The sequence below is a fragment of the Pinus tabuliformis genome, chromosome 3_1 (genome assembly GCF_031772625.1).
Source record: "Pinus tabuliformis cultivar Carrire ecotype Pingquan chromosome 3_1, CPIR1, whole genome shotgun sequence".
NCBI classification, from domain to species: Eukaryota; Viridiplantae; Streptophyta; class Pinopsida; order Pinales; family Pinaceae; genus Pinus; species Pinus tabuliformis.
Genome location: NC_142301.1, coordinates 767,518,034 through 767,532,711, shown reverse-complemented (window position 1 = coordinate 767,532,711; position 14,678 = coordinate 767,518,034). Strand labels below are relative to the sequence as shown.

The 14,678-nt window shown below is 40.0% G+C and overlaps 1 protein-coding gene across 25 annotated transcripts in view; it reads left to right on the top strand.

Moving 5' to 3' along the window:
• Positions 1-13,302, top strand: part of LOC149189636 (protein VAC14 homolog) — a 229,608-nt gene extending 216,306 nt beyond the window's left edge. Inside the window, exons 19-23 of one of the 25 annotated variants that reach the window (XM_089411880.1) lie at positions 10,795-11,075; positions 11,722-11,833; positions 12,054-12,077; positions 12,292-12,325; positions 12,767-13,302. In XM_089411880.1, the coding sequence (XP_089268006.1) occupies positions 10,795-11,075; positions 11,722-11,740 (300 nt within the window). In that variant the 3' untranslated portion in view covers positions 11,741-11,833; positions 12,054-12,077; positions 12,292-12,325; positions 12,767-13,302. Of the gene's footprint in view, positions 1-10,794; positions 11,076-11,243; positions 11,408-11,721 lie in introns of all 25 variants that reach the window. The other 24 variants (XM_089411883.1, XM_089411879.1, XM_089411871.1 and 21 more) reach the window with 24 other exon arrangements.
• Positions 13,303-14,678: the final 1,376 nt, after the last annotated feature.

Genomic DNA, 14,678 nt, shown 5'->3' with positions numbered 1-14,678 from the left:
GGCTGAGAGAGTTGTTTTGTCGATGTTGGGATTGCGTAGAGCCAAGAGGCTCAATCCTTTAGTTCTGGGGCATAGGAGGCTGTGGGTAGTTTGTGGAGCAAAGCTGGTGGGGTACTGTGGTCAGAACAATACCTAACAGGGCAAGACCAAGGTGGAGGGAGTTGCTGCTGAGGCAGATTTCTAACCAAGGAATGCGGATCAATGTTGTAATTGCACAGACGATCAGAGTGGGGCAATTTGACGTTGGCAGAAGGATTTCCAGGAGGGAAATCGGGACTCAGAGGGAGTCTAGAAGAGAACTTCTAGACGGGAAGTAGAGAGACTCGGAGGAGTTGAACCGAGAACTTCCAGACGAGAAGTAGAGAGACTCAGCAGGAGTCGAATCGAGAACTTCCAGGCAGGAAGTAGAGAGACTCGAAGGAGTCGACAGAAGAGCAGTGAGATGGCCGTGAATGGGCTGAGAGATCAGAACAGGTTGGACGGAGCGTCCAACTTTGTGGTCTGGAAGACCATGATCTTGTCCGTTCTAGATAGACATCGTATCAAGGGCTTCGCCTTGAAAGTGATGGCTATCCCAGTTGACCCGGTAGCTAATGAAAGGTACGAGGAGGCAATGGCTAAGGCAAAGTGTATCATCCTTAATAGGGTCAAGGATCATGCAGTTCCACATATTGCCGAGAAGGAAATGGCAAAGGAGATGTGGGACACTTTGAAGACATTGTACCAACATACTTCCGTGCAGAGGAAGATGCTCCTGGAGAATCAACTGAGGTAATACCAGATGCAGAAGGGAGAGCAGATATATGCCTTCCTCGGTCAGTTGAAGGAGATCCGTGACCAAATGACTTCCATTGGGGCCACGCCGAATTAGGTGTTGATGGTAAGGACCGCACTTAACACAGTGTCTGAGGATTTGGAGATGTTTGTCCAGAGCATACTGGGTAGGGCGAGTCTTCCGGATTGGGAAGAATTGTGGGCGGCTCTTCGTCAAGAAGAGATCAGATGGCTGACCAAGACGGGGAGTAGCAGCAAAGGGGTTAGGATCAAGAAGGAAGAGGAAGAGGATGCGTCTCTGGCATCTGCGAGAAAGCAGGAGAAGAGGAAGAAGAAGGACCTCTCTAAGGTCAAGTGCTTCCACTGTGGGGAACTTGGTCACTATGCGAACAAATGTCTGAGGAAGAAGAACAAGGGAGAGGCTTCTAAGTCCAAGGCAATGCTAGCGAGGGCGGAGAAGGAAGTCGAGGAGGATGACGATTGTGCCATGAATGCTGTGCCACTTGAGAAGAAGTGGGGAGACATCGAGATGTAGTCAGAAGGACTACAGACGATGAGGGGCAGGATCCTTGAGGTACCCAACCTCTTGGATTATACCTTGCTATGGGAAACCCGAAGAGGAGTAGCAGGACTAGTAGATGTAGGTAGAGATGGATGCAGATGAAGCGGTAGAGAGTGCTACAGCGCAGGAGTCCCCGGGTAGCGCAAGGCTAGCAGGTTGCAACAGTATGAGAGACACAAGAGTGTTGCAACGGTGCAGGATGGCACAAAGAGGTTTGTAGTGGTGCGAGATGCAGGGAGTTGTTGCAGCAACGCAGAGGTCAGTAGAGGGAGCACTTGTTAGCGACAGAGAGAGCTTTAGCATCGGGAGTGTTTCTAGCTTGACAGGGATGTCAGAATTTGGGTGGATCAGTTACTTACTTCTCAATAATCGAGTTGCAGTGCAGTAGCAGTATGCAGTAGCACGATGTAGCATGATGAGAGGGGGATGCAGTGTTGGGAGTATGGACCAGCAGCAGCACGGATGCAGAGGGAGTTGCCGTACGGATGCAACAGTGGCAGTGGCAGGGCCATGGGCAATAGTACAAGATGCAGCAGTGCAGAGGATGTTGGGCGGGGAGGCCTAGCATCAGCACAGGTACCAGTGCCATATAATCAGTGTGATACTCAGTGAGGAGTATTACTAGAGCACAATCCTCGCTAAGAGGGAGTGTTGATTTGGGGTAGCATCAGATGTGCTCTAGCCATGAAAATTGGTGGAGAGGCTAAAGCACATGAGATCTCCAAGACCCATAAATGGTTTGGGCAGAGTGTACTCGGTTTGGGAGATATTAAAATAAGTAATATTTTTAATGGAGTTCCTAAGTCTATACTTAGGAAAAATAAAATATTAATGGGTATTAATATAAAACTGTGTTAGAAGGGTCCAAAAGTCATGGATCAAGCCAAATCTAATCTTAGCCGTTGATGGACCAACGAGAAAAGTACAAGAAGAAGCTTGAGGGTCAGTTAGAGAACACATCAGAGTGATCAGTCATTCATTTTGCTAGCGTGGGGTTGCTAAGCAAAGTTGAATCAATGATCAACAGCGAGGGGCAGTGAGTACGAGGTCAATGTTGCACGAAGCGCCCCCCCCGGTTCCAAGCCCAAAAGCGCGTCCCGTGCGGAAGCACCTAGGAAGCTTGGCCGGAAGCGCGCTTCCGATTTTTTTTGCTGCTTCCTGGACTTTTCGGAAGTGTGGCTCAGAAGCGCGCTTCGTACGACGCTTCGGGCGTCGGAAGCGTGGCGCTTCAGAGGAGGAAGCGTACGCTTCCCATACGCTTCCGGAAAAGCGTTTAGAAAATCGTTTTTTTTTTTCAATTTTTTTAAAAATTTTAGGTGAGTTTGCTTGTTGGGGGTGGGTCCACCTTGGGTTAGGGTGACAAATGAAGGCAAAAAAAATATAAATATAGCAGATGCTCCCTCATGGTAATGTTAAATTCTTAAAGTAAAAGTGACATTCTCCTTTATTTTTCATTTTCATCCTTTTACTTAAATTTTTAACATTACCATGAAATGACTCATGATGTTTGAGAGTGGTTCCAGCCTCATTGGACTTCATATGGAGAAAATAGAATCTCATATCCTATTCAAAATTCAACAGACTTAACAATTTTCAGGAATTCAGGATCAATGGGATTGTGGCATTTCATTAGATTATATCAAGTATGAAGGTATGCGATTAGCATTTAATCAAGAGCACCAAGCCCTATATGTACCCTACTATTGGTGGTGTCAATTGTTGAACTCCTTTGTCACGCGGCACGCCCTTAGCAAAAAATTACCTTTCAATCAAGTCAAAATCATCGATCAAGCATGTTAAGCTTTTTCTACCATATTTTAAGTCTTGAATTAGGTAGTTTGATCAAAATTGAGCAATGTTGACTAATATCCCTAGACAATCGAGGTAGATGCAAAGGCTAGACAAGAGGAGAAGAATCTAGATTCTAGATGGTTGATGCATCTAAATGGTTGATGCTCGAATAATTAATCATTAATGTACAATGGATATTATATCTATCTTGATTTATGCAAAATAATGCATGTTTTCATGTCTTCTACAACTAATTTGGTATTTGGGATGTTTGTTTTGAGTATAAATGCAAATATATATATATATATATATATATATATATATATATATATATATATATCTAAGTTGCACGAAACGGGGAAACGGGGAAGCGAAACGAAACGCGACCTCCCCAAATTTTGGAAACGGGGAAACGCGAATATATATATATATATTAAAAACATTTAAAAATTATTAATATATATATGTGCAATCATAAAGCATTAATGATACATTTACTTAAACATTTTAACATTAAGATTAAATTTACATCACAATGATCACATTTACTCATGAGTCATCACATAATGAAAATAAAAATATAGGAATTGGAAAATCCAAAATCAGCCTTTATTTATATTAGTATATGAGGCTGCAAGTACAATAAAGACTATAAGGCTGCAAGAACTATAGAGACAAGTCACAAAAGACTAATCCTCATCATAACAATCCTCATCAAAAATAGAAGCAGCAGAATGCTCAACAGTGGATGGTGGTGCTGAAGAAGATGATGCACCAATTCCACTTCCAGAATCCTCCTCAATATTCAGGGCAGCAAGAGAGAGATCCAAATCAGGATTTTTTGCATCCACATCCCATTCTTTAGAAGGACCACTGTTGTATTCTGGACCCCTACGAGATGCAAGGCGAAGGTTGGAGTGCACATAAACAAGATCCTCTGCTTTCTGTGAGCCCAACCTATTGCGCTTCACAGAATGAGTAAAACCATAAGTGCTCCAATTCCTTTCTGCTGATGAAGAGCTTGCCACTTGTGAAAGAATACGAATGGCAAGGCTTTGCAAATGTACACCATTCGCTCCATGACAAATCCACCACCTAACTGGATTCATGGTGCTTCTCTCCTCCAAAGCTGATATATCTGCATAATCATCTATTCCTGCAGCAAAACTGGCAAATTCCTCCTTTACCTCCCTATGTAGATGAGAAGGAAACATTCTCATTAGTGCTTTTTTCACCCCAGTAGCCACCTCTCTATCCTTATGGGGTGCCTTCCTCTTCCCATTGCTTTTAGCAATAAGCTCCTCATCATAAAATTTGGGGTTCAAAGCATGTGCTAAAGTGTGCAATGGTGTATTGAAATTGTTCCACCTGTCAACAATGATTTTCTTGATCAAACCAGCAAAATGATCATCAACAAACAGAGGTTGTGGAGACTCCTGCGAAATGATTTCCATAGTTTTCTCAACCATGGAATCCATGCCATCATATACCTCTCCCAAGAAAGGTTGGTCAGTGTCAGCACTCCGGAGAAGCTCAAATGCAGGGGTTGTGAACTTTAGCAAGAAATCTACCTTGCTCCACCAATCCTCATCAAGGCACAATCTACGCACCATAGATCCCCGCTCTGAATCTGCTTGTCTCCACTCAATCCAAAGTTGACTCACCACCATAGAAACTAATGCATGCTTAACCTCAACAAGGCGGCGCAACATCACGAAGTTTGAGGCATATCTTGTCTCAGCAACTTTTAACAACTCCAATTTGGAGTACTCTCGAAATATGGCCTGAGACTGGTGGTGGTTGGTGATGAATTTGATAATCTCCCTTGCTTCCCCTGTGACTTCCTTTATCTAGGAAACTTTGTTGTCGATCTCCTCTAAGATCAGATTCAGATTATGGACAATGCATGGTGTCCAAAAGATGTGGTCATACCTCCCCTCAATAATTAAACCTGCAGCTTTGCAAACTGGTGCATTATCCGTGATAACTTGCACCACCCTGTTAGCCCCTATTTGTTCAATAGCTTTTATAATAACATCAGCAATGAACTGTGCATCTTTCACCTCTCCTGAGCAGTCTTCTGCCTTGATAAACATTGCTCCTTTGGGGGAAGTGGCAATGATATTTATCAATGGTCTGCGCCTCATATCTGTCCAACCATCTGAGACTATGGTAACCCCAGAGCTACTCCAGGAAGAACGAATTGGAGCTAAAACGTCCTCCACAAGTTCCTTCTCATTTTTGAGAAGCTGGGTTCTGACTTTCTCATAGTTGGGCCCCTTGTACCCTTGAGGAGCTTTGTTAACTGCCCTTATCATATCTTGCCAGTAAGGAGAGCGAACAACATTGAATGGGATACCACATGCATAAATGCACCTGGCCACTCTGGAATCAGCTTTTTCTCTTGCTTGCACATTCACCAATCTAGCAATTCTGCTATCCTGAACTGATTGGGATGCCCCTGAGCCTCTGGTATGTTTGGGTGCTGCTTGTTCATGTTCTTGAGTGTGACCAGCTCTCCTCTTTCTTGCTTCAACTACAATCCTTGGCTCAATGTTAGATGTAGCCTGAGTATGCTCATCATGCCTTCTCTTAGTACCATCCGCCTCATCTTGCTCTCTTTGATATGCCCTCCTTACCAACGGATCTGATGTTTTTGTGCAACCCAGAATCCCCTGTCCTCCTCCATGCAACAGATGCGCTTTCACTCTTGGGTAGGAGCCCTTGTACGTATTATTGCAAAGAGTGCATCGCCATTCCCATGAGCCACCACCTCCACATTTTTGAAGCTTCGTCACATGCCTCCAAAGAGGATAATATTCAGCCCTTGGGTTGGCCCTAGGGCTTGAAGTTGCAGCTGCACTTTGGCTGGAAGCCATTGCTGCAAAAATAAATTAAAAAAACAAATCTGTAAATAATAAAAACGTTTTTCATATTTTTGGCTGTATAAACCCTAGAAAAATTAAAGAAATAGTAAGAAAAAAACTAAGAAATGAATGTGGCTTACCCAAATTAATTTTCTGTGGCTGAATCTACCCTAAAATGCCAGAAAAGAGGAGAAATATGGCTGTAGCTGAGCCAAATCTGCTGCAAAAATAAATTTAAAAAACAAATCTATAAATAAAAAACGTTTTTCAGCAATTTAGCGGCATAAACCCTAGCAAAATTGAAGAAATAGTAAGAAAAAACTAACAAAATGAATGTGGCTTACCCAAATTAATTTTCTGTGGTTGAAACTACCCGGAAATGCCAGAAAAGAGAAGAGAAATATGGCTGTAGCTGAGCCAAATCTGCTGCTACAGAAATCTCCTGCTGAAATCTCCTTCTCTTGCTGCTGAAATCTCTTTCTCCTGCTACTGAAATCTACTTTGCTCACTGCTCAAAACACCAGCTACTGAAACAACTGCCAATCTCCAAGAGAAACTCCTCGCTGAATAGTGTGATGAGAGAATGAGAGGCACTGCTCTTTTATAACTTTAGAAATGGTTTCTAGAACAGCTTAGAAACCCTAAAAAAATTTAAAAACTAATTAGAAATTTTTTTTTTTTAAAAACAAGTCATTTTTTTGGGGAAACGGGGCCCGTACAGCCTGGAAACGCGTTTCCGGCCGTACGGGCACGTTTCCATTTCGGGAAACGTGCCCGTACGGCCGGAAACGCGTTTCCAAGCCGTACGGTACGCCGAAACGCGTTTCCGTTTCGTTTCCGGCCGGAAACGGACCCGTAGGCAACGTTTCCTGCAACTTAGATATATATATATATATATATATATATATATATATATATATATATATAGCAGACGCTTTGCTTCCTAGATTTTTGGAAAATGATGCTTCCACGTCCCCGCTTCGTCCTCGCTTTGTGCAACATTGTACGAAGTAGAGAGGCAGAGACAATACTGAGAGACCAGTGCAGAAGTAGAGAAAGCGAGAGCAACAGCCAGTCCAGGCTACGCAGTGCTCAGTAGAGACAACGCAGAGGCTAGAGGGACTGCGTCATCCATGCAGAGGCTGTTGGAGTGATGCAGAGGGTCCCAGAGGCTGCGCAGTGCCTCAGAGGGCTGACGCAGAGGGTCCTGGGGTTGACGCAGGTCAGCAGAAGGCTGATGCAGAGGCCAAAAGGGCTAGCGCTGAGCTTCAGTTGTGCCGGAGAGGGTTTCGTGGGACAGGTTTTTTGAATACCTGTTTCCGGATATAGAGGTATTGCTACCGTGTATTTTTCTCTGTCGGGTGAGCCAGTTAGGCACCCAGTTGTACTCAGATAGATTGCATAATAATATAACCCTCTAAATAGCTGCACTGGTTTTCCCGCATTGGGTTTTTTCGGGGACATTTGTCCAAAAATAACGGTGTCACTTGTGTGCTTGTTTTCTTTCAGTTGATGATCTGTAGATGTTGTGACTGTATTGTGTTTATTTCGGTATTTAAATGTATTAAATAACTTGTTCGAATTTAAACAAGTAGAAGAAATAAACCTGTAGAATACAAATTAATTTTCTAACGGATAGACTTAGAAAATTCAACAATTCAACTGTCAGAACAACCGGGATTTGCTGTGTAAAGTGAGGTAATCTCATTAAGTTTTTCTGCCAGTTTATTTTCTCTGTAACTGAATTGCCGAAAGGGCATCCAAAGTTGTATTTAGAAACTACTGCATAATAATAAAAACCCTCAAAGCTCTGCACTGATTTTCTGGCTTTGGGTTTTTCTAGGGTTGTTTGTCCAAAAAATACTGTCACTTGTGTGTATCTTTCTCTATTGTTCTGTTCTTGTTTTGAGCAAATTAATTAAGTGAAGCTTGCAGTAGTATTAGCTTCGATATTTGCTGTAGGAAGCAATAAATAATTTGTTTTAGTGATTAACAAATAGGAGAAGTTTAATCAGTTGTTGCAGTAGGTGATTCAGAAACTTGGGAAAACCGGTGCAATAGCTGAGGGTTTTATTATTATGCAGTAGAAAATATGAGTACAAAACTATGGATGCTCAAATATAGCAATCCATACAGAGAAATGACTGACAAAAAGTCTAGTGAGAAAAATCTCACTCCCACTGGCGACCCGATAGTGACCTTGGCTCAAGATGAGTTACTCTTTGATGCCTCTGCGCAGTCCCTGCGTTAGCCTACACAGTGTTGTGTCTTACAACTCAGATCAATGTCTCTCTCGCTAACTGATCAGCTGCTGTCTAGAAGATCGATTCTCCTGGCCTCCAGGATCCCACTCCGACTTCTGGCACTGGATCATTGCTTCTCCCCAACAAAATACAAATTCCCCTCTGAAGCACTGCACTACCTCTCTGTGGCACCCACTGCCTCTTTGCTATGCACTCACCAGACTGAAAAATCTCCCTTTGACCTTACTATCCCTGCCCATCTCTCAATGCTTCGATCTTACTGAATCACCTTCGGCAACTGAATGCTGCTACTCTAGAGATCGATTTCCCAACAAAATCAAATTTCTGGTGTCTCAAGTGTGTTCTCCAAACCCCATCGAATTTCTTCTTATAATCTCTCGTTGAGACATCAACGACCAAGATTAAAACATAAGTGATGACTAAGATTAACTACAACTCGATCCATGTGTTCTTCTAGAAGATTCTCACCATGACTTATTAATACCCTTTAATTAATAAGTTTTCCTAAGTTTAGACTTAGGCACCATTAAAAAAAGACTAATTATTTTAATTAAGTCATCTCTAGGTGGAATTTCCAGAAATGATTTCTGGGTTTTGGAGAATACATGTATTCTAGCCTCTCCACCAAATTTCGTGGCTAGAACACATCCGATGCTACAAAAACTAATAGATTGTGTGGCAACGTGCCAAACCAACACCTAGGGGTGGGGTTAAGAGAAGACCAAGCATGGATCTTGAGGTTTGTAATAGGTGTATGATTGCATTAGACAAGCTGCTTTGTGATGAGGTTGAATGTGATCAAGTATGAAACAAATTGAACTTGTACATTAGTGGGATTGGAGTCTTTGGTTCTATTCATGCAACTAAAAATTAAATAGGATGAATACTACAGAATGGTGGAACACGTATGGTGGTTCTACCACACATCTTACATATATTTATGGTGAGGGTGATTTCATATGTTGTGGAGGCTTCTTTTGTAGAGAGGTGTTGGAGCACTTACAACTTCATCCACGTTGTGAAGAGAAACAACTTGAATGTAGATCAAATAGAAAGCTTGGTTTGTGTGTACTATAACTTGAGGTCGTTGCCCCATTATTTCATGGCAATGAAGAATGATAGAACATATAATACTTAGGACAACAGTCCAGAGAATCATATTTTGGAGGATGAAGCCATAACTTTAGTGTGCTTAGAAACTGAACTTTTGGTTGATCAGGCTCATGATGTTGATTATGCAGTAGAGATGCCACCCCCATCCACTACCATTGTTAGCACTAGTAGGATACCAGATATAGCATCTTTAGCTTTACAACCTCCATCATTGTGCTGGGGGAGTGTAGGTAGTGGGGGAGCTCATACCAATGCTCCGTGACCAATTTGTGCTACTCTTGTTGTTAAAGCACAAGAAAGGAAATCAAAAGTTTCTTGTGGCAAGAGGAAGTATAGTAGATAATAAAATTATGTCTCTTTTTCAATTAGGTTCTAAAACTTTAAGATCTTTATTTATTTATTATGGCCTATTTTGTAAATGTTTCATGATACTTGACTGCATATAACATCTCTATTTGGTTATGATACCTTATTGAATTACATGTTGATGTTATTTGTTACAGGTTGTTTATGACAAATATTAATTGTTGAAACGTGAAACTTGAAGGCTGATGTTATGGTTGATCATTTAGTGAGAATGTTAAAACTGTTAGATGATTGATGTTATCTGTGTACTAATTGTTGATTGTTAAGCCTTGAAACTTGGGTTTGCTAGGCTCATTATTTGTAATTGTACCCTTTATTTATAGGCCAAGGAAATCTAGGTTAGAAATCATAAATAATTATTTGTAAATATAAGGTGTAATGGAGGTTGCCACCTCAAAGTGGCACTTCTATTCATTCTCAAGGCATGGCATTACTTATGTTTTCAGTTTTTATGCTTTTTGGGTTATTTGGCCAGTAACATTTGGTATCAGAGTGGACAATCCTTGGGTTTGGGTCCTTCAAACGTGTCACCTTAGCATTTTTGCTTTGATTCCAATTGATAACATGATTATCATTAATCTACTACAGGTTGCATTTCCACCTTCCTAAAAATATAGTATTTGTCTACAAGTAGCACAAAATCCACGTCTTCTTTTTTTCTGCAACTAATTTGACCTTCTGCTGCTTTTTTGGAATATATATGCATGAAACTATATTAAAATATATGTTATATAAAAAACTCTCCTGGGATGTTTCTCTTCCAGGGTTTTCTGGAAGTTAGTGCTTAGTGTTTTCACCTCCTGATTCCACTTCATGCTCTGCTCCTGCCCTTAAAAGAACTGACTTGCACAGATTGGTTATGCATTCATTTCTGGTCTGTTGGTCATCCAATTTTCTAGTTTACATCTACACTTTTATTTCCCACATTTTCTTCTTAGGCTAAAATTAAAACAAAAGAATGAGATACATTTGTTGTATGCATCTGCATATTATTCACCCATGTATGGAGGAGACATTTGAAGAACCTGATTATTCTCTATCTGTACCTAAAATGTAGCAAAGTGTTGCATTCGGGATTTTAAAGAAAAGACTGAAGACTGTTCCGACATACACATTTAGTGGTGAAGAGCTAAACATCAGCGCATTAAGAAGTACCTCTGGAAACCTATGTGCTCAACTCTTGACACACATCCCTGGCCTTGGCAATGGTATGCAAGGTAGCGAAGATGGTGATGATGATACAGAGTTTGCCAGTGGAACAACTGGAATTAATTTCGCTGTGAGGTTGCAACAGTTTGAGCATATGCAACAACAACACCGGTTTCACCGCAGCCGCAGGTACTAATATATAAACAGGTTCAAAAGCCTATTTTTTTGGTTAGCGGACAGGTTAGGTATTTTATGTTGACTCCAGGATCACCAGAAAACTTTTCAGTTTTGTATGTTGATTTTATTCATTAGTTGCCTCTTGAAAATTTTGAAACATTTTTACAATGGTGTGTGTAGAAATTAGATCATAGCCAGAGAAGATGGATGACAGAGAATGCAAGTCATACTCTTTCAAGATCGTTGTGTCAAGCTTGACAAGAAATCAGCTAAAAATTTGTCCATCATTGGTGCTTAAAGCTACACTTTAATGGGATATAGGAGATGAAATCCTGTTTTGGAGAGTAAGATTAACTCAAGCTATCCCTTTTAGCACACCCAAGCTGACAATACCACATTTGCCTTTGGTTCCTTTGAAATTTCATCTGTAAATATGTTTTTCATAATATTAATTATAGAGCAATTTAAATTTTATAGTAATTTTGTACTCCTCTTGGTTTTAGATGAAAATATTACTCTTAATGAAAACTATGCAAAGTAGAGACCTCATCAGAGAACAAGTCATGTTCTCAGAATCAAATCCTCAAAGATGCTTCATACCATTGAATTGGTCTTTTGCCAAACCCTTGTTTTAACCGAGGACCTTTTGCTTTTGCAGGTCATCTAAGATGCAGTGAATGCTATTTCTGAATTTCTTGTAGGAGATGTGGATTTGCTGTTCCTTTCTCCTTCCTTTACTATTCTTGGTACTTGTTTTTAAAGCGTTACTGGTAGGAACTTGCAAACGCTATGCTTCAAATGCCTTTTCTATTTTGATATTTCTTTTCCAAGCGTTGTGTGGGAACTTACAGACATTTTATATTTCAATTTCCCTTGTAAGGCGGTGTTATGGTTATTGCCTAGATGAATTATAGATGATCTGAAGCAAATAGCAGATCACTGAGATGTCTCTTGCTTTGTACTGAAGAGTGACTCTGTCCTTTCTCTCAGGACTGTGCACTAAGATTGTCAAAGGTGCCTCTGCCAAACATATTTTTTGAATATTATTGCGAAAATGAATTTAAATTGTTTTGGCAAATCATTCAATTGTTGAATGTCTACATCTGTGTCATTAATTATATGATTCGGTGTATAAGACTGTTTGATAACTGGCCAGTGAGTTTTGCTAGTTAGCAGTTCCTCTGATTTGTTGTTCCTTTTAATTTGAGCTTTATTTCTAATATAACAGGCACTTTCTGGTGGCTTTAAAGCATCATCTTATGGTAAGATTGAAATCAATTTATTTTCTTTCTCATGCAGAAGGTTTTCTGAAGGATGTAAGATTTTTTGTATCAAACAGTAATTTCCCTGGCAGCATTGAGAGTATTTTGAAGTTTGAAAAAGTCACTTTGTGTGACTGAAGATGTCCAGTGATTCTCATGAATGTTATTTGCACGGGCAACACACAGATCACAGTGATAACTATCTCCCTGTCATTAATGATGGAGAATTGCCATGTTGAACGTGTCATTTTTAATTGCCTCGATGAAAAAAACTATCATTTATATTGCAATTCAATTTAAGAACTGCTTCCTGCTGTTTGGAATCTGGATGACATTAAAATTTTATTCTAGTATTGAGCAACAATACTAGTGGTTGCGAATATCAACATGATATGATGATTATTTAGTAAATTTGAATTCTAATATACAAAGTTGTTGCAGATGTTGTCCCTGTAACAACCTACATGGGTGATATTGTGCTTGCTGACATTCAGTCTACCGAACCTTTTGTCTATAAACAGTGCATGGATGTGTATGAAAGATCTGTAGCTGAGCAAAATGTAACTAGCAAATCACAGGCCATACACAACATCCTTGTGGCTGTCATGCATTTTGCAAGAAATTTCAGCAGATGTTCTACCCTGCACCAAGCACGATTTACCATCGTGATCTGCATCTGCCGCAATGAACAAAACACTGGACTACAGGCACTGAAGTTCACATGTCGTCTTGAGATATATTTGATCACATTTCCACAATAGAGAATGTTCATCAGATTATCGATAATTTAAGGGCAAGTGATAACAGAGGTATCTGTGTTGTATATTGGGGTGTAAGAGAAATATTTCTGACCAACTGCCACCAAATTTTGTGCTAAAGAGTCAATTACATTGACAAAAATCCTGAGAGTTTGTTGAATATTATTGCATACACAAGCAATTAATTACAAGTAGACAAGGAGGGTCATTGCAGAACAATACATGTCACACCTATTCATGTTACAGTCGTTTTGTTTACGCTGGCTTTTTTGTGTCCCAGTGACTCAGTTATAATTTGTATCATCTTATTCAATGTGGAACTCATTTCTTTCAAGGTAAAAAATTGTGCTCTTTAACAGTACAGGATGATAAGCTAGCTTTGGGCTTCAGAATGTAAATGATTAATCTATAATTGCCTTCATAACATGTCTTAAAGTATTGTTATCTTCAATGAAGTTCTGATGCTGATTGATTTGACATGCTGGTATGTATCTTGAAATATAAGTAATTGCAGGCCAACTTGTTATTTGTATGTCCATAAAGTTGGGTAGAACAATAGGAATTCTTGGTTTGTTACTCCAGCTCTTCCAATTTTTTCTCTGAAGATTTTCGATTTTGATGCAATAATTATTTTTAATAGAGTATCCAAGGGCCCCTTTCCAAAGGACTGATCGCTAGAAGCTGAGCAGCTTGTGACACAATCAAATATTGATTTAGACTCTTTATCTGCTTGAATGTAGTATTTGTCCATGGATATTTCAACAGTTCACATTTTTGGGGTTTTGCAATGAGACCCTGTTATTATGGCTTTTTTTAGTCTTACATTGCAATGCAATGTACTTTCGTTCCTTCCCTTCGTGGAGTTTTTTGCATATGAAATGTTGTTATATGGTCTTTAGCCATTTCAGATTATAGGAGCAAAATATACTCTTTGATCTGGTTGAATCTAGTATATTTTCTTGGATGCTTAAAACAGTTGACGTTTTTGGGGCTTTTAGCAGTGAAACATTCTTATTATGGCCTTCTCTTACTCTACATTGCAATGCAATGCAATATAATGTACTTTTGTTCCTTTACTTGTGGACTCTTTTGCAAATGAAACGTTGTTATCTTCTAAGTTCTGAACTCATTGATTGGGTAGTTGGAAATATTTACCAAATGAGACATTCATATGGTCCTTCGTCATGGAAGATCATAGTAACAAAAAACAGATGGTCATTTTGCCTCTTGGTGCTGTTTTTTTTTGCCATTTTTGTTTGTTGACTGAAGAAAATTAACCCATGACCAGATTGAACTTCAAAGTAGGGTTAAAAAACATTTTCCACTTGCTTAATCATGGTCTATAACCCTGAGTTGATGCATTTTCACTTCATTTTCTCAAGCACTCCACGATGGCAGCCTTGCACTCCAGCTGTATCTCCACGACTGCTTTGCATAGGCAAGGTTTATATTCTTCCATTGGCTCAAAAAATGGTGGGTACAAGCTATAATTTACCTGGTTCTTCTTTTTGAGTTGTAATTTATTTCTCATGTCACATGCCTGCTTATTTTCATGGCCAATGTTCATTGCATTGAGTTGGATAGTATTCCTTGTT